A 20,246-nucleotide genomic window follows, 5' to 3' on the forward strand; every position below is an offset into this window, starting at 1 on the left:
CCACTTACTGTGAAAGACTTGATGATAGTATCTGGGGATTGCGTGGAGTACTCAATGTATGAAGTTAAAGATCACTGGGACTTGAAACTGATGCCTAGAATAAACTGCATATTCCTGCATATGGGAGAGCTTTATAATTTTCCTACTATTCATTTCTGCACCATCAGACTATACTTGATTTGGAACCTGTCTGCCAAAGAAAGAAAATCCAACCTCTCATGTAATTTTTTCAGTTTGTTATTTAAACATATACCAGTGAGGGATTCCACAATGCTGTGTTCATACAAACAATGTATAAAATACTGTGTGCTTGTTTCATTCTCATTCTAATATCAAGTCCTCCCTCCAGTGGCTGCTGTTACATTTTTTTAGTTTGTCAAAAAGAACTGGAAATTCTCTCTCCAAAAGCTGAATTCTGATTTATTTATTTATTTGTTTTTTTGGTGCTTCTAGCTTGGCAAGTGAAGCTGTTACCTACCACCTACAGTGGCGGGGTCTTCATCTGTTTAAGGAAGAAGGGTATCCATTGTAGAGACAAGAATGCCAGGGATTCTTCATTTCTTCATTGATTTATCTGATTAGGGGATGGGGGTTTGTTTACCAAGATACATCTGTTCAGATAAATTTTATGTTTCTTCCCTTGGGTAATAAGAAGTTATTGAGCATCTGTATGTGTTTTGTAACTGCATTAGTGTATCTACACCCAATTATGAATTTTCAAATATTGTGTAGGGAGTACTACCTAATTTGTATGACTACAATAATTTTAATCTGGGCTATTGCAAAACACTATCACTGTCATTTTGTAGCACACCTAATAATTTTAACTGGAATTAGTTTGTTTCTTTTCTGAGTGATTTAGTAGAATGTACATAGTTTTGTGCTGCAAATGTGCAAACTGATGATGGACAAAATTTTGTATTCAGTGATGTTTTGTCAGTGGGCTGTTTGGAGGCATGTGAGAAAAGTCTTTAATGCCATCCATGTGTGTGAATAGTCATTTGAGTCATTGTAATGCTTACATTGCTGTTATTTTTGTTGATTACCTTTGTTATGAGTACTGAGTTGATGAAGGTGTTAGCCAAAAGATACACATTTTGACTGAATCATGTTGAGCTGTGACACAATGGTACACAATCGAAGCAGAGCTTTCTTGGTAGAATTGTGTCTTTAAAAGACTTCTGGCAGGGTACTATCATTTCACATCAGCATAATTGGAACAGGCTTCTGCAAAGGAATGTGTCAAAGTCTCCTGTAGGTCCAACTTGTAGAATGGATCATTGGACTTTCTTCAACCCCAACTTAAAAAAAAACAAACAACCTTAAATTGCTGAATTTTTCCTTAATCTACAAGAAAATGTTTCATGTAGTAGGTGTTCTCTAAAGACAATAGAAAAATAGTCTTTATTACACTTATTTGTGGGTTGCTGTTTTTTTTTTTTTTCCTGCTGATACAGTTCATGGAAAGACATCTATGGTAAAGTACATTGGGGAACATAATAAAACAGATTGGTAATGACTGACAGATAAAATGAAGAACCAAAGAAAGATGAAGGGAAAAAGAATTCAATGCATGGAAGTCTTTTTACAGAGAAGGAGGAAGCAGTGATTGTGATGTGGTTGTTCGCTCCTCTGGTGTCAGATTCAAGATGAAAGGGATTACAGATTAGAATGTCTGGGTTGACTTCTGTGCAGTAGGAGAAATTTATAAATATATTTTGCATGTAGATTCTCACCTTGAATATATATAGGTTTATTCTGTATTTCGATGTTTACTTTATACATTTCAGTGCCAATAACACAGTGGTTCAAAATGTGCTCTGTCTAGTTTTACTAAAACCAAAACTAAATAGTACAATAAGAGTAATAAAGTGGAGTTAATTGATGAAGAAAATCCTTAAAGGTTGTGGAAGTCCTATTGTTTATGTTTTGCATTTTCTTATATCTTCTACTTTGGACTTACAAAGTGTGGTGCTTCTTTAAAAGGTTTACCATTTACTGATATTACATTAGAATCACAAAAAAGAAGGATCAATTGGCTAGATGTCCTTTTAGGATTAGGGTGAAGTTAGTGTTATTTCTTGTGAACTTGAGTCTTTGACCAAACTTGATTCTGGAGTGTGTGTCACACTTCCTGTAAAGTGTCTTAATATAGGATAGTGTGATGAGACTTCAGTGTCCAGTATAAATTTTGAAGGAGTGGAAAATTTTCATTTTACCTTGCATATCCTAGGGATTTATAATATTTATGAAAGTTTTGCTTTAGGAACAAGTTCTGGGTTTTTTGTGACATAAGCAGTAGCAAATGAGATCTGTTGAAGTGGAAGTCAGTTAATCTCTTAATTTCCAATTCTTGTTGATTTTCAGATTGTCCACGGAAGATTAATGTACTTCTACCTCAGTGTTTTAAATCTGTTGACAGTTTGGGTAATGATGGCTCAGCTCCAGCCAGGATGCCCAGATGAAAAAGAGAAGACTACTGCATTAAAGGGTATGAGTCTCTCTGCCTTCTCTCTATGTATATTGACATTTCAGAAGCAGTTACTAAACAAAGGAAAATAGTTTGATATATCTATGGGTTAGAGTCTGGGAACTGCAATACTGAAAGAGACTATTAGTCTGTCTATAGTAATGCTTTTTGTCTAATGGTGTGTCCATTATCAGTATTTTCATAACAAGATATGAAAAATAATGATCTGTGGTAACAATAATATATCCATTAATTTTATATTTTCATAATTAGCCTTTGAGAAAGTTTGCTGGTGTTTTTGTGTTCTTAGTTGCTGGGATTTGTCATTAGTTTTTATGCCATTTATGTTTTATAATTATAAAACCTTGTCACAGCTTTTAAAAATCTCTGACAAAACTGTTAGCAGGGAAAACATTTTCAGGGCATTGATTGCCATGTTGATTTTATAAAGTTTTCTTTGTATTATTTCTTTTAAAAAATAGATGGACTGAAGTGACTTAGTGGAGTAAGTTTCCTGAGGAAAAAAAAACCACTATATTACAGCTTTTGTACAGTGTTTTCCAGTTTTGGAAGTACGTGGAGTTGGTTAGACCTACAAGTGAGCTAAGCAAACATTTGATTTAAATTGCTTGCATCATACATTTACTCACTAAATTGTCTTTCGAAAGAGAAAAGAAGAATATACCTTGCAACTCTAGTGTAAAAATCTGATTTCTGCTGAAGTATTGTTAGAAATATATGTTCTGTTATACAGTGATGGTAGATGGTGTTTGTTCAGTTACAAGTGTATTTTTGGTAACCCTTGATGAAAACCTGTGTGGTGTTTGTTTCGAAACTTCTACTAATTATGTCAAATTAATGTTTTTTGAGAAGCTGATTCTTCATGATGGGAAAAGTAAAACTCCCGTTTTATACTTGCCAGTAATTTGGTCTTCATCAGGATTAGTGTCCAAGAAATAAATACTTCAGATTATGAAAGCTTTCTCTGAGGATGTTGTTTTCTTCTAGGAAGGAACTCTGAAAAATGTTGAAGCTAATTTTCAGTACATTTTAAACACCGTAGAAATTCCAGAGGATTAATGTACCAATGCTAAGCTTAGGTAATGTGGGTAACATGTAGCCTTGTCACTGGTGACAAGACTAAGCAGAAATAGTGATACAAAATTTATTCAAATAATGATTTAAAGTAATTAAAGGATGGAAGTGTAGTTAATGTCAAAGAAAGAAAGTTTAAAGAAAATGAGTCTTTTCAGACTGTTTTCTTTGAGCTACAGTTTTGGATGGTAAAGGTACAGTATACTTAGAATACTTAACACATTTCCTTGGTTTAATGCATGGTATCTTGATTTATGAAACAATAATAGTTCAAAGTCTGTGTAGCACTCCTGAATGTTTTTGTGGTCTTTAATTAATTAAATCAAATTAAGGAAGTAGGAAAATATTTTAGTGGAATCCTGGTGAATCATTTCTTGATTTTTTTTTTTTTTTTTTTAATAATCAGTCTGTTAGAATGTTATTGCACTGTGTGGTGGTGGACAATGAGAGAAGGGATTATTGTACACTATTATCTGCATATGCAGTAATTATGTAGTAGTTAGATGTAAGCAAAAGATGTCCCTATGTGTTTGCCTCTGGTTAAATATGAATCCTTAAATCTAAGGTAAAGACTGCTTATTTTAGTGATTGAAGGCTGTGCTAGGTTATACCATCCTAGTCTGACAAGGATGTGTGTGTCCTGGCTTGCAATAAAGTGGATGGTGGTTTTCTGTATCTTGAGAGTTATTGAAGGAGGGTGGCTGAAAGAAGGATTCAGATAGCATAGCCTGTTTGGGTATCAAAGAGAAGGTTAAGGAGTGTTGTGATGACACAACTAGTAAATGCCTATGAGATGATGTTCATTTGATAATTTAAGCTCTTCATGAAGTCAAACAAGAATGTATTGATGACTTGATACTGAAACTAGATAAGTTCATGTTAAAACCATGATGCATACCAGAGGTGATTTTGGTGACTTCTCTGTCCCTGTACATTTTGGTCAACATTAGAGATAAATAGGTAGGTAAATAAATAAGTAAGAAGATACACTGACAGTGAGGCCCAACTTTTGAATCTGGAATGTTACTTCCCAGAGCAAAGTCCTGTGCTTAGTAGTATGTAGGATGTCCTTCTGCCCTTAAGATATACAAATCTGAACAAACATGGTTTGTTCATGATAACAGCGAAATAAAAAAGGCGTAGCATACGTTATGTAATTTTTCTTGTCTTTTTTTCAGATCTATTGTCTAGAATAGACTTGGATGAACTAATGAAAAAAGATGAGCCACCACTCGAATTTCCTGATACTCTGGAAGGATTTGAGTACATTTTTAATGAAAGTAAGTCATATATGATTTTTAAATGTTATACTTACAGTAGTGTTGAGGGGTTATCGGAACTTTAATTATACGATATAAGTCCCTATCAGAATTTCACACTTTTCACTTAAGAATAAAATTTCAAGTCTCAGTGGTAACACACTTGTAAATCTAGCTAAGTAATTAGTTTTTTTAATTTCATAAAATTGTCACAAAAATCCCTCCTTTCATGCAATACTGTAGGTTTGTATTGTGCATACTTTCTGACTTCCTGTTTTCTGTTACAGTAGTGTTGATACAAAAAAATTCTGAAAGTAATTTTGGTAGCATTAGCAAGCAAAATTAAAGGGTAGTCACGCATTTAAGAAACATTTTATTTACTGATTCATTTTTATGGATACAAAAGAAGTTATTCGGATAATGATTTATTCCAGCTATTTTGTTAATATCAATAGAAAAACACCTGTTTATTTTGGTGGAAGAAAGAATGAACATTGTGATAGACTGTCCCTTACTTTTCTGATGTGGATCATGGTTTTGCATTACAGCTATGTGTTTGATGACTGTGAGTACTTCCAGGTAGCTGAATCTGTGTGTTAAATGAATTAGTAGTATTTATAATTTCCAGTGCATGCATTTTAAATCCAGCTGAGAAATAAGCCTCTGAGCTAAAGTAGTACCAGACTCAAGCAAATGTCTCTTTCAAGATTGTTTGAAACCTGTAGGACAAATGGGGACGTTTAAAATTTTACTCCTTTGCAGTGCCTGTTCTGTGAACAGAGGAACTTTAGTTTCTAAATCTGCCCATCTTATGTCTTGACTTTTAAAGAAAAAAAAAAAAAGAGCTTTCCTTTAAATGGTAGTCATTTATGCAACACTTAGCTTTTTAATACTCTGATGGCTTTCACAGGAAGGTACTCAGAGACTAAAAGTGTCATGAAAGTGACGCTCTTTCTTTGCTGGGAGGGGTTCAGTTCTGTCACTTTTCAGCTCCTTATTTTTAGATCTGCACAATGTCTACTGTCTTCTTTACTGACTTCAGAGTTAATGGCTCATATGTGGCTGATAAAAAGGGCTGAAATTTTAATTTTGGGGAACAGTGTTTTAGAATGATATTATTGAATATTCCATCACCATCCTCACAGACTGAGTGATTTCCATAGAATGCAGCAGAACACATGCTGCTGGGCAGCAAAGCAAAAAGATCTCTGTTTTGCTTTTGTACATTTAATTAAAGTGTTTGGTCCTGTAACCATGTCATAAACTTGCTTTTTTTTTTATGATGGAAAAGTAAGGAAGATTTTTATCAGATTTAAAGAATCTGTAGAAGACAAGGGTTCCTGAAAGCCAAAGAAAAAAATTTACTGGGTGTTTGCTCCACTTTACTTGTGGAGAGAGCTACTTCATGTACTAGTGAATGGCATACTTGAAGAGTAAGTAGCTGAGAAGGAACAGCTGAAGATAAAGTTATGATGAAAATATGAGAAGGATATTTGAACCTCAGACAGGGATACAAAATTTGGGAGAGATGTTTCCCTGGTGTCTAGTATGTGAGGTAGGACAAGTCTGGAAAAAATATCGAATAAGGAGATAAGCAAACTATTACAGATGTCAGATCTTAAATACTTTATTTAAAACATCAGGAATCAGATCCTAAAGATCCTGAAAAGGTGTGAACTAAGTTAGTAATTTCTTACTATTCAAGAAGAAACATTTTGCTAAGAAACCTAATTTTCATCTTGCAGACTTTTCAGCTTTCAAAGGAGATACTCATACATATCCCTCCCTGCTTTTAATGTTTCTTTGATTTACATTGATTTGTGATGCTTTGAGATCATAACTTGTGTTTTGTCTAATGAGCTGAAACATTACTAGTGAGATACCTATTTTACTGAAATTACATCCTATTGGTTGCCATTTTATTATTGCTGTTATTTTAACTCGGCCCATGTCATATCTGTGGTTCGGTATGATACTAAACTTTCACTATAAACAAGTCCAACTACAGAAAGTTACACTGGAATCTCAGAGTAGCATGTGGGTTTGCTCTGAGCAAGCATTCTGCTTTATTCTAGTGTTGCAATCTTGGTGTACCCTGGATGTAAGAGCTCTTACTTGATTGCACTGTGTCTAGGAGTTAAGATACTTATGCTAACTGTGCATGTGCTTTTTCAGATTAATTTAAAATGTTGTTAATCTTGAAAAAAAATGTTGCCTTTCCTTCCAGCCCCCAGCCCACTTTGTACTCACGTTTCCTTATAAATTCAGTTGGTTTTGAAGTGGGAGATTTATAGCTACAATTTGATCACCTAATTGACACCACAAATCAAGTATTAACTACTAATGTTTACATTTCACCGTTAATCTATAGCAGTTGACACATAAATATTTCTTGCAGAGCATTTTGGTATCCATGTGTAATTTTACTGTCATCACTTATGTTTAGCTTTATTTAGCAATATACACCATTCAAGGGGAATGCATTTTGTAGTTATGCTACAGTTGTTTTTCTTCAGAAATACTGTAACCATAAATGAGAAGGAATTCATAATAGCCCAATTTTTATATGTAGACTTCTTTTAAATGTGTCTTACTTCTAATGAAGAAGTTACTGAAATGTAATGATTTTGTTTCTTTTCCAGAAGGGCAGTTAAGACACATAAAAACCGGGGAGCCATTTGTCTTTAATTATCGAGAAGATTTACATAGATGGAACCAAAAGCGCTATGAAGCTCTTGGAGAGGTATATAAATAGTGTGTGTGTATGCATGCAAATACATATTGGAGTGCTGTGGGTTTTGTAGCATTTCTCTGTAGAAGTGATACTTTCATGTATGTCAATAAAGATTTAGCGAGGCTGCAGTCATTTAACAAAAGGTATTTCAGGATTTATTGTGTGTTAATGCTCTAACAGTAATTTCCATTATTTGCTGTATAGCTTAAGATGTGATTTAGACTACAATTTGACTTTAATGTATGTTCAAAATAGAATGTCATCTAGAGTACGCAAATTGGAGAATATTATACAATGCAGTATTTTCTTCTCACAGTGAAGCACTGGATACAAAACTGGCATTTTACCTTATAGCTGAAGATAGATGCATTGAATAGTTTTCTCGTGTAACCGGGTGATACCAGGACCACCTAGGTTAATTAACTAGAGATCTGAGGAATAATTTATTAAATATTTGTTGGTGTATTAGATTTTGGATGCAACTGGTACTTCTTAGGCTTTTTGTAGGGATGCTGTGGATGTAGTAACTATAAAAGCAATGGATCTTAGTTTCTTTTCTATGTTAAAATGACTTTCATTTCAGTGCCATGTTTTCTGTAATACTTCAGGAGTGAGAACATTGACTTGAGGAGAAGGGCAGCTGATCTCAGTGAATGCAGAGCAGTGTGTGATGAATGCAGAGCAGTGCTGTTCCTTGCACTGTCAACCTCCCCTACCCCACAGAAAGAACATTCTCTAGGTACTAATGCTGCTGAAGTTAGAGTGGCTTTTGGAGAAAGGAGATGCACAATTCTGTGTACAAAATAGTCTTTCTATTAGAAAGAATTCTTTCCAGATTTCTTGTAGCCCCTTTAGGCACTGGAAGCTGCTCTAGGTTCTCCCAGAGCCTTCTCTTCTCCAGGCTGAACCAGCCCAGCTTTCTCAGCCTGTCTCCAGAGCAGAGCTGCTCCAGTCCTCTCAGCATCTCTGTGGACTCCTCTGGACTTGCTTCAGCCAGTCCAGTTTGGAAGATATCTGCATATATCTCCCTTTCATCCTTCTTTCCCCAGCTTTTATTGCTGTGCATGACACTATATGGCATGGAATACGCATTGAGTCATTTGGGGTCAGCTGTCACGGCTGTGCCCCTCCCAGCTTCTTGTGACTCCCAGCCAATCTAATTGTGTACTAAACAGTAAAAAGAAAACTACAGGGCCTGAAATGACAGCCAGTCCTACACTATTGCAAAGTAAACAGTGTAAAGCATCTTGGTTGAGTTTTTCTTGAATGGATAAATAAGTGCATAGTAAATTTATCACAAAATGATTTCTTATAGTTTCTCATGCTGCCAAGAATGCCTTTGTTAAGCTGAAGAAGTATCTAATTACTTCTTCAGTAGCAAGATAGGCTTTGGGAGCTTCTGCAGGCACAGAACATGCAGGGTCCAGAAGGGAGTGCACAGTAGATGTCTCTGCCCATCTGGATCAACACAAATAGTACACTGTCAGTCCTTAACCTCTGCTGAGCAGTGCTCTGGTGCTGTGTCCTCGCTCAGCCCTTCTGTTTCATGCAGGGCTCTCTGCTATGCCGGAGCTACCAGGCTGTTCAGCGCTGCTTTGTCCTGCCAGATCTTTTTTACCAGAGAGTGAAGAACTTTCATTTTTATCTCTTCCTTCTCATTCCTGCAAGAACTGTGGCAGGGAGGAAGCAATGGTGCTTCTCACATACTTTCATCTCAACGGTATTTTTTCAAAAAAATGTGCTGTTGCCCTATCTTTGCATTGTCTTAAGTTACTTGATACAAGCTTTTCTCAACAGAAAACAGATTAGCACTTATTCCAGGGTCTGCGTATGCAGACCCTTGTTTGTGCATGTACTATTCAAATATCCCCATTTTCCAGATAAACGAATTGGATGAGGCAGAACTACAAAGAATAGTATATCTCCATGTAGATTCTTGTGTTACCGCACCTCCTTGTACACGTTTGGCAACATCATCAAATTCCTTATTCTGAACATCTGAATAGCTAGTGCCACAGCTTCAACTCATAATGATATGAATGACTTTCTGTGATTTTTGGTTAACAAGGAGGTGGGTGTGTTCATGGAGTGGGTGCCTTACATCTGTACTCTTTCTTGTGCATTTTGCCTTAATTATAGCGATTCTCCATGTTCAGGTTTAAGTGATCTTTAAAAATGCACACTGTTTATATTGGTATGTAAAAGGCAGAAAAGTTTGAGGTCAGGAATCTGACAGAGTGAATTGTTCTAAGTTGTTTATTTGGTTTGTATTTTTACAGAAAAAAGAAACTGACATGTGTTTCACTCTGTTGTCTGCTAGATACTTTATACTACACAGTTCCTCCAATATGCCACAGATTTATAAATGCTCCATTGTTTTTGGTGCTGGGAGTGCTTATATAGTTATCTGAGAATGCAGGGGATGTTGGCCAGCAAGACCCTTGGCATTTGTTCACATACATAGAACCTTCTTTTGTGCCATAGATTGGTGGATCACTGATGTAGATGTTGAAAAGTACGGAAGCAGTATATTACCCTCTGATTTGCCATTTTGTAGTCCAGTGTAACATGTTTAGCAAATGTGGTAGCTTAAGAAGCAGCAGCTCATAGAATTCGTAAGGCAATATAGTAAAATCTGGCCTTCAACCTTTGCTCTGAAACATCATCCTTTGGCTTTAGGAGTTCCCTAATATTTATTTGTGGCTGAACATTTAAGTAGTTGGACATACAGTGAGATAATGAGGTAGCTAGACTTGGGTCATCAGACAAAAGTGATTTAGGTGCTCAGTGTTTCTGTTGTTCAGTCATTTTGTGCTGATTTTCTAATGTTTAAAAGATATACCCATCCTGCTGAAGGCGGCTTTTTTTTTTCCCCTTTATTGTATGTATATATTTTGGGCTCCTTTTATTGGTTTTTACTGATTTTAAGCAGTGGATGTACTTCCTGGCCTAATGTCACAGAATTGTTCTCTCTTTTTCAGATCATTAATAAATTTCTGCTCAGTAATTTTTTGCTGTTAAAAGTCATGAATGCACTATCTGTGATGTTCTGCCATTATTCTGGCTGTATGGAAATTGATTCTTCACAAATTACAATGGTTCGTCAACGTCTCCACTTCTTATATCTCTTTATTCTTCATTCATCGATCTGTTATTTCAGGCACACAATTTGTTTTGCAGCCTCTTGATACGTGCTCCTAATAGACAATTTAGTGAACTGTTCATAATTTTGTGATTCTGGTTCAGTCATTGCTTTTGCGGCATTGAATTTTGTGGAGAGCCTCTCCATTTGCTTTTTAAAAATTAAAATGGCGACAGCAGTGCACAGAACACGGTGTTGCAGCTGCTTCTAACTGCTGATTAATCCATGTGGCAAGTTTGAAGTACGATTGAGAACAATTTTGTGACAACAGTCGTAGCAGACGTACCATTCAGTACAAGGTTGAATTTTTATTTATTTATTTTTTTTCTGGCTAGGAATTACGGAGACATGGATTCTAGGTTAAACTTCAGATTAGACTCAAATTGTGTACATCTCCATGCATTTTAAATAGATGTCTGTGTTTATTGTTTGCGCTGCACTTTCAGTTGATATTAATCACTACTGAAATTGCCAACAGTCAGCTTCAGCCCCTGGTTCATCATGACTTTGAAATTAGCTGGAAATTATAAAGAAAGTACAACTAAAATCTGTTGCTGGGATTTTACCTTGCATTTTGCCAGTCATATGGGTTGTGTTGATAATGAGATTTCATGTGAAAAATATTCACATTCTCCTTCTACAGTTGTACAGTAACCAGAATATCCCTAGCATCAGTTACTGTCTGGCCTTCTCCTTGCCTCTTACAGCTCTAGCACTGAGTAATAATGATTTGGTGATTGCTTGGAGGCCATTTGGTATTTGAAGATGTTTTGGTGAGTGCCATCACCAATGAAGATACTTTTACCTATACTAACAGCTTGATTGACTACTTATGACTTTACCTAAGTCAAATAAGATTCATAAATATGTAGATGATAATGTAGACTATGATATAAATGCCTCTACAGTGGTCCTATTAAGGACTAGTGTATGCCATCCCTTGTCATTGCAGGCTGTCTGACCTGCAGAAGCATATAAGCAGATAGCAGAACAGCTGTGGTTATTTTTTACGCTTACCACACCATAGCACAAGAAATACCTTATACTTATGTAGGATAGGTACAGAAAGCAAAGAAATAGAACACCTCAGTTGGAAATTCCATACATGTTTCATTTATTATAAGATAGAGTTCATTTTATGTCCTCAAACAAGTTTTGTCCAACTAAATAAACTGCCTTAAAGTATGTGCACAATGTTGGGTCCAGCTTATAAGAAAGTAGATTAACCACCAAGGTTAATATTTTGGGGGGAGTGAAGGGAGATGGGGGAAATAAGTATCTAGAATTATGACAACCCATAATTAAGATTGCTAAGTAGTAAAATGGGATTTTTTTTGTTCCAGATCTTGTTTAAGTTAAAGAACAGCTTGGTCTCGACATAATTTAAAAACTAAGCGTTCACCTGCTACTAATTTCCTCCTTGGTTGCAAAGAGCATTATTAGTTTGGATGACTGAGAGAAAGAAGCTATTTACATAGCACAAATGAAAGCATAGAGCAGCAGAAGAGGACATGTAAGTTAATGAAGAAGGAAGCATTAAGTAGTCTGCATTTGAAAAGATAGCTTCTTACATGAATAACCCAGAATCTGATGATAGGCTGCACGTGCACCTGATAGTACTTAAGGTCCAATCTTGCAGCCGAAGCTCATGTGAATAAACTCAATAGGTCTGATCTTGTGAATAAGGGCTGCAGGATCAAGTTCCAAATAAAATTTGCAGATGATTAGTAGAAATCCTTACACTTTAGTTTCAGTTTCTTTGCACAGTTTTCAGTTAAGCATTCCAGATTTTTCTCTGGCTAGTGAGACTTTAATGTAATAAACTATGTGCTGCACACCATAGATTAAGTAAAATTATGTATCTTGACTTATTATTATGTATTTGCTGTTAATTATTTAGGGGTTGGAAAAATCTTACTGGGAGGACAAAGTAAATTAATTGGTAGTGATGTGGTATATAGGCAGGTTCATGGACATTCGCTTTCATGGGATGCTTACTTGGCTAGGGCTGTTGAAGAGGGTGTTCTGTTCAAAGAAATTAGATGCCAAATACTTAAAAGGTGCCTGCTGAGTGTGTATGAACTGAATTTTTTCAGTGTCTTGTATTACAGTCAAGTAATGGGGGTAGTAAAAATCCTTGCTGAGAACCTTATGAATGCTTCTTAAATTTATGTCCTCTTTCAAAGGTAGAGTGAAAACTTCTAGATTAAATATTTCCCCCAATGTTATTTTGGAAGTGGTTAAACACCATTTGGGTGGTCTCCTTTGATAGCAATTGGGTAGTGCTATTTATGGGCAAGTCATGCCCCATCTACTAATGAATGTTGCGGAAGATTTTTGCTTTAGGAAAATTTTACAGTGGAGGAAATGTCACAAAAATATTTAGAGTTGTATTTTTTGAACAAAAATAACTGAGGAGGAGGAGATTGGGCAGTGTCTTTAAAATAAAGTGTGATCTCATTTCTTATTAGACAGAGAAGAATCCACATGGAGTAGAGACTTTTGAATGTACCAGTTGGAGGAAGAGCTTAAATGACACCTGTCACATTTTGAACACCAATGTCGAATATAAATGCAGTTCTTTAGGAATCCATGCTTTAATGGCTACAGGGCTTTTTTAATACTAATTTGATTATTTTCAATTTGAGATAGGTACATGTGAAATGGAAAAATGACATGAAAGACTAAGGAAACTAAGTAAGGCACCTGCAAATGGGGCAGGATATTGGATTTCTTCTCATACTAGTTCCTGAACCATAAGTAACACAATTCAATAACATTCCAGTCCTTTTACTTCACTCATTTTTGAACCAATGCTTTTGATAGCAAAAAGCAAACTCTAGTAGGGGCAGCAGAAAAAAAATCTAAATCGTACATGTGTGTTGTCTTCAGAATTTTAGAAATATTTCAGCTTTTAGCAATCTGTTTATCTTCACCATTTCTTTCTAGTGAGTGACGTGTATGGACAGACAGCAAGGAGCGAAGACTACTTAATAGTACCTAAGGAAATTTAAATTTAAATATGAATCTTTGTTGCATGCAATATATTCATTTGCATATGCTAAATCTGCTTTCAAAATCTGCTGTTTGTGAAGACTTTTTACTGGAATGATTATGTCAGATGTGCTTCAGTGAACTCTTCTAGTTTGTAGGCAGCAATTGACAGTAGGTTGGTTCATCACTGTAACATGACAGTACTCGAAAGGTTCAGAGATATTTTCATAATTATTGTTAGCATGATTCTTGAAAGAAATGATGAGCATCTCATAAACCCAGATGGGAATTTGTTACATTGTTGATAAATGTGTTGATAAATGTGTTTTACATTTTTAAATTGATAAACAGTGAAAAGCAGAGAAGATACAATAAGGCAGATGGTTGTTTATAAAGCACTTGCAAGTTGCTGCAATTCAAAGAATGGTACTAATTGTTAAAAAGAAGACAAAAATTGGAGTAGGGGGAGTGTTTCAATGAGTTAATCATGAGCTTTTTAAAAATAAAACCTTCAGCAGCTTTAGTTCAATTAGAACCATTCTTGCCATCCTGGGTTTATATGCAAAAGTTTAGACTCTCAGTTCTTAATAAACTTTTGTACCAACCATTTTCATGTAGCTGAAATTAAAAATACATCTAATCCACCTTTATCTAAATACATCCATTCCTTTCTTTTTCCTTTCTAGGAAAAAAAAAAAAAAAACAACAAAACAAGATTCACTGCACAGCAGAATAAAATTGAATTATCATTATTAATCATTCCCTCTTAGATGGAATGATTAATTTGGATTGAAATCCAGAATCGGAGAGTTCTCAGCAAGGAAGTAAGATGGGATATAGCTGGCTTATTTTTTGTTAGAGTGGTGAGAAAAAAAATGTTTTTTTGTCAACGAGGTGACTACAAAAACGTATATTCAAGTAGTGCTTAGGCAGAGCACAAATCAGCATATGTGATGAAATGAGTTGGTTCACCTCTGTCTTGTGAACATTCAGTTCTTGTTTCCATCAGTGATATTAGAAGTTTCCATGAAAGGCAAAGTATTTTCCTACTCTTTTTGCAGGAGTTTTTGAAAACTGGAGTTATGTAGATTGCTGCCTTCATCAAGCAGCTCTTTTAAAATATGTTTATTTCACCTCCGTTGCAGAACTCCGGAAGAGTTAGTTCTCTGACAGGATTTTCAGCTTTCCCAAGATAAAGAATTTAACACTTTCTGTGTTTTCAATGAGAGACTTATATCTTTCAGTTTTCTGAGAATACTTTTATTGAAATTTAGCAGAATAGTGATATTTTTTAATAAAGCTGTATCAGCTGTGTCAGTCCTTAATAGGAATAATTTGAAAGGAAAAAAAAATCAATTATAAGTCAATAGAGCGTTGTATTTCTCTATGTGCAAACAACCTAAAATTACTTTAAGATGCTCCAGCTGCTCAATTCATTAACTCAATCACAACTGAATTTTGGTATCTGTTATCTTCTGTTGAGTGCTGCAGCAGAAATACCCAGTTAGTGAGCCTGAAGCTGTGAGATGCAGTTATGACTATTAAGGAATATCAGTTCAATAGGTTAGTTACCTAGGATTTTAAGAGGCTTAGTACATAGTTATTTATCCTAACTCATGCGTTGTCCTGTCTGTAATGATTCAGGGAAGCATCGTGCTCCTCCACAAATAGTGTCAATTCCTTCTCACATTCGGGGTTTCCAGATTTGCCTCCTGTGGTTTTTGGTTGGTTGCACCTCTTGTCTCTTCCCAGTATATCTGTTAAATCTTTGAATTCTTCTCTTGAGTGATACCCTAAGTGTGTTGTTGGTAATAAGAAAGATCCTTGTTGAGAAAACCAAAATTTTTCTCTTTTGACTCAATTAACTAAGTGTGGGGGGAATTGTGCATATGTTTTTGCCATGTTTCCAGCTGTGTGAATTATATAAATGTTATGGTAACTTTCTCTTACTTCACTGTAGACCTTACACTTCATAATGCAGGATGGGAAAAGTATGCAAAAACGTTTTCAGGAATTCAGCTTCTGTCATTGTTTTAACTATATATGGCTATATTCTAAGTGGGGTTTTTCTGAGGTAAAACCTGACGTATCCATCCCAGTCAGAATGCATGTGAGAGTTGCACACAGAAGTCCAAATAAATGTGTAAAATGTATTTGGAAGTGGTTTTGTTAAGTTCTGCGACCTAAACTTGGTTTTAGACGTGATTGATATTCATGCATTAGACATGTGCCTTCATCACATGCTCATAAGAATTTTGGTTCAGTAGTCCTTAAAGCTGATGTTTAGGTAAGAGGGGGAAAAAGAGAAAAAGGGGAGTTTGTCCGCTGTAAGCTGTAATTCTAAGTGAGAAACCTTTTTCTGTATTTTCACAGTATGCTAGAGATTGGAAGGGACCTCGAAAGATCATCTAGTCCAATCCCCCTGCCGGAGCAGGAACACCTAGATAATGTTACACAGGAATGTGTCCAGGCGGGTTTTGAATGTCTCCAGGGAAGGAGACTCCACAACCTCCCTGGGCAGCCTGTTCCAGTGTTTCGTCACCCTCACTGAGAAGAACTTTCTTCTCAAGTTTAAGTGGAACCTCTTGTGTTCCAGTTTGTACCCATTACCCCTTGTCCTATCATTGTTTGCTACTGAGCAGAGCCTGGCTCCATCCTCATGACACTCCCCCTTTATATATTTATATACACTAATAAGGTCACCCCTCAGTCTCCTCCAAACTATAGAGACCCAGCTCTTTCAGTCTTTCCTCATAAGGGAGATGCTCCACTCCCTTAATCATCTTAGTTGCCCTGCGCTGGACTCTCTCCAGCAGGTCCCTGTCCTTCTTGAACTGAGGGGCCCAGAACTGGACACAATATTGCAGATGGGGTCTCACCAGGGCAGAGTAGAGGGGAAGGAGGACCTCTCTCCATCTACTAACCACCCCCCTTCTAATACACCCTAGGATGCCATTGGCCTTCTTGGCCACAAGGGCACAGTGTTGGCTCATGGTCATCCTGTCGTCCACTAGGACCCCCAGGTCCCTCTCCCCTACACTGCTCTCTAACAGGTCGTTCCCCAACCTATACTGGAACCTGGGGTTGTTCCTGCCCAGATGCAGGACTCTACACTTCCCCTTGTTATATTTCATCCAGTTATTCCCTGCCCAACTCTCCAGCCTGTCCAGGTCTCGCTGGATGGCAGCACAGCCTTCTGGCGTGTCAGCCACTCCTCCCAGCTTAGTGTCATCAGCAAACTTGCTGACAGTACACTCAATTCCCTCATCTAAATCGTTGATGAATATATTAAATAGTACCGGTCCCAGTACTGACCCTTGAGGCACTCCACTAGTTACAGGCCTCCAACTAGACTCAGCCCCATAGACTACAACTCTCTGGCTTCTCTCCTTCAGCCAGTTCGCAGTCCACCTCACTACCTGATCATCCAGACCACACTTCCTCAATTTAGCTGTGAGGATGCTGTGGGAGACTGTGTCAAATGCTTTGCTGAAGTCAAGGTAGACCACATCCACCGCTCTGCCATCATCCATCCACCGTGTTATTTCCTCATAAAAGGCTAAGAGATTGGTGAAGCCACGTTGACTGCCCCTCATAACCCTCTTATCCTTGATATGCCTTAAGATGGCACTAAGGATAAGGTGTTCCATCACTTTCCCGGGGATGGAGGTGAGGCTGACCGCGCTATCCCCTCTGATTTTCCTAATCTCTGTTGACCCTCGCGGTCGCTGAAGCATGCCGGCTGTGGCTCTAGCTAGGCTAGCTCCGATCAGCTGACTGAATTTCTTTATGTACTTTCAATTCCACGACGTTGGTTAGAACAAAAAAAAAGCAAAAAATATAAACTTAAATGAAAAATGGAGCAATATTTTCATATAATATTGATACAACAGGAACAAAGGTAGTGTTACTGTAGTTAGTTGTGCCATCTGAAGGTAATGATGTGAATGAAAGAAGGAAATTACTCAGAGTTTATGAAGATTGTAGGAACGCAGAAGGTTCAAGCAAAGGAAAAAAAAAGTCAGGACAGGCAACCAGAAGAAATCTTTAAATGAAATTACTTAGTACTAATCATTTTTACTGCCTGATCATTAGGGGTTTGATACTCAGTTTCCTCTGTGCCATCGAATGTACCAAGATTGATGGTTACAGTTGATCTCAGATCTTTCAAAAAACGTGTTTGCCTTTTTTCATTACATTTGCTGAAACAAATTTTTAATCCTGCTTTACTTGATACAGTGGAAATGCACATGGATTTTTGCAGTGAACATTTCTGTTACTGCTGACTTACCGAGGCTTTTAACTTCTAAGTTTTAAAACAAATGTTGTTTTGTGTAGTAGTGAAAAACCTGTATGAAACTGCAGGTAGCAGTGGAAGTGGGGAATAATGCTAAAATAGCTGTCAGCAAAAGAGAAACAATGAAGGTCGAGGATAGCAATTGCTTTTGTTGAGGTAGAATGAAGTGTCAGAGATGTCAGGACACAATGTTGATAGTTGATCAGTTCTTTGTGGTTTTTCTTCAGCTTAAAACTTCATAGATCTTTCATGGAGGGAGGGATTCAGTATTTTTTTTGCAGAAGGATGCCCTTTCTGCTTGTGACAGAAGTCAAACTGTTCAGTGGCAAATAATGTATCCGGCATACCCAACTCTCAAAGAGATGCAAGAGGTGCAAAATTCCTATACATATGGGTACAAAAGTTGTTATTTCTGTGAAAGCAACCACCCTCAAAGTCAACATGTGTAAAAGTTGCGACTGGCAGAATATCATTGAAATAAGTGGCCAAGATACAGCAGAAGTCATGAATACTTTTCTAGTGCCACAGTGGTTTGTCATTACATTTGGTCATGAGTGGAGAATTACAGCAGTCAGCATAGTCAATGCACCTTTTGGGGGTTTCTGCCAGCTGAATGACTGATAACTACCACATGCATTACTAAAGTATAAATACAGTAAATATCACATGTGCTACTTGAATCAAGGTGCAGAGGGACTGAAGCAAGTCTCTCTATCAAATGTATGGGCAAGATTGACCATATGTGTTGTGATCCACACACATTTGTACTTGTGAAGCCCATGCTGGCGTGCACTGGTATAGTAATGGCTGAGGGCAATATTTTTTTATTCTAGATATCCATGCGGGCATAACACTGACCCAGCAGAGGGCTACAGGAATTCACCTTGCGACTAAACCCATTAATGGAAGTGGTGATGTCTTTTGTCTCTTATGAGAGAGATCTTTGTGAGGAGTGAAGAAACCTACTTGGTTCATCTTCAGAGGGGAGGCACACTCATCCCATTTAATTATGCATTCTAGACTTCAAGACAATTAGTTTGAAGTCCTTATACCTGCAAGGAGGTGTTTAACCACCAAGAAAGCAAGGCTCCATCACACACTACGTTGACTTGGGAAGGCAAACACTGTATTGGAGGATAACTCTGAACATACCCTCTTCCCCTCCTTCCCTTAGCTTTTTATATGCTGAGCATGATACTGTATAGTCATGGGCTATCCTTTTGGTCAGGTGAGGTCAGCAGTCCTGGCTGTATCCTCTCCCAACTCCTTATGTGTCCCAGCCTGCTTGGTGGTGGGACATGGCGAGAAGCAGAAACAGCCTTGACTCTGTGTGAGTACTGCGAAGCAATAACTAAAACATCCCAACTAAAACATGTTAGCACCACTGTTTTCGTCACAGATCTAAAACATGGTCCATACAAGCTGCTGTGAAGAAATTAACTCTATCTTAGCTGAATCCAGCATAAAGTGGTATTGATGTCTTGGAAGTGTTTACTGGTGGTACTGGTTATTGTCTTAGAATTGCAGATCAAGGTACACACTGAGTTACAATATATGGCTTCAGGTTTGGTCAGTTCTACATCAGAAACCTAAACCTGAACAGAAATAAAATGTTAATATTTCCTTCTGGAACAATTTTTTTCTTCATACAGTATGGTTGGATAATTCCAAAGTAATTCTGTAAAATGGTGCTTTTTGATCTTTTTGTAAGAAAAATCTGATTTCAGTTCACAGTCTGCCTGAGAATTTAGAAGTATTTTTTCTTCCACTGCCTCTTAGAAGGTTGGAATCTTTGGCAAAAAGCTCACTATTGTCTTGTGTTTGCAAGTTTCTCAGGCTTACCTTTCCAACTCCACAGGAAACCAATTAAGTATATTGTCAGATACATTAGAAAGCAGAATTCATTTGGCTGGAGTATTAAATGACCTACTAATAATCTTTTACATAAAAATAGCCTGTATCTGTAGGGATATGGGTAAAGTGAGTAAAGTGAACAGAAATCAAGTAACTCTTAAAGTGAATACAACTGGGAAGTGAAGGTTGATGCACATTTTTAGTACTTTCATAAAGATGATTTATTTTTTTTTTGACAGACTACATTGGGTAAGAGAAAGTGTCCTTAGATTGTCGTAACATCATTTTGAGCTGATTTCCAATATTCAGGAATGCATATGTTCTTGATCCTTCATTACAACTAGTAATTTTAGGAATATTGTGTTGGGAAAATAAGTCACATTAGCCACCAGCACAAGTAG

The 20,246-nt window shown here is 36.9% G+C and overlaps 1 protein-coding gene across 3 annotated transcripts in view; it reads left to right on the top strand.

The window, feature by feature from the left end:
• The window catches only part of ARB2A (ARB2 cotranscriptional regulator A), a 290,980-nt gene that overhangs the window by 19,908 nt on the left and 250,826 nt on the right, over positions 1–20,246 (top strand). For all 3 annotated transcript variants that reach the window (XM_062617506.1, XM_062617508.1, XM_062617507.1), the window contains exons 2-4: positions 2,368–2,491; positions 4,744–4,845; positions 7,467–7,567. In XM_062617506.1, coding sequence (XP_062473490.1) covers positions 2,386–2,491; positions 4,744–4,845; positions 7,467–7,567 — 309 coding nt within the window. In that variant the 5' untranslated portion in view covers positions 2,368–2,385. The remainder of the gene's footprint in view (positions 1–2,367; positions 2,492–4,743; positions 4,846–7,466; positions 7,568–20,246) is intronic.

The sequence above is a fragment of the Pezoporus occidentalis genome, unplaced genomic scaffold, assembly GCF_034315485.1.
Source record: "Pezoporus occidentalis ecotype Australia unplaced genomic scaffold, CSIRO_AGI_Poc_V1 ctg197, whole genome shotgun sequence".
NCBI lineage: Eukaryota > Metazoa > Chordata > Aves > Psittaciformes > Psittacidae > Pezoporus > Pezoporus occidentalis.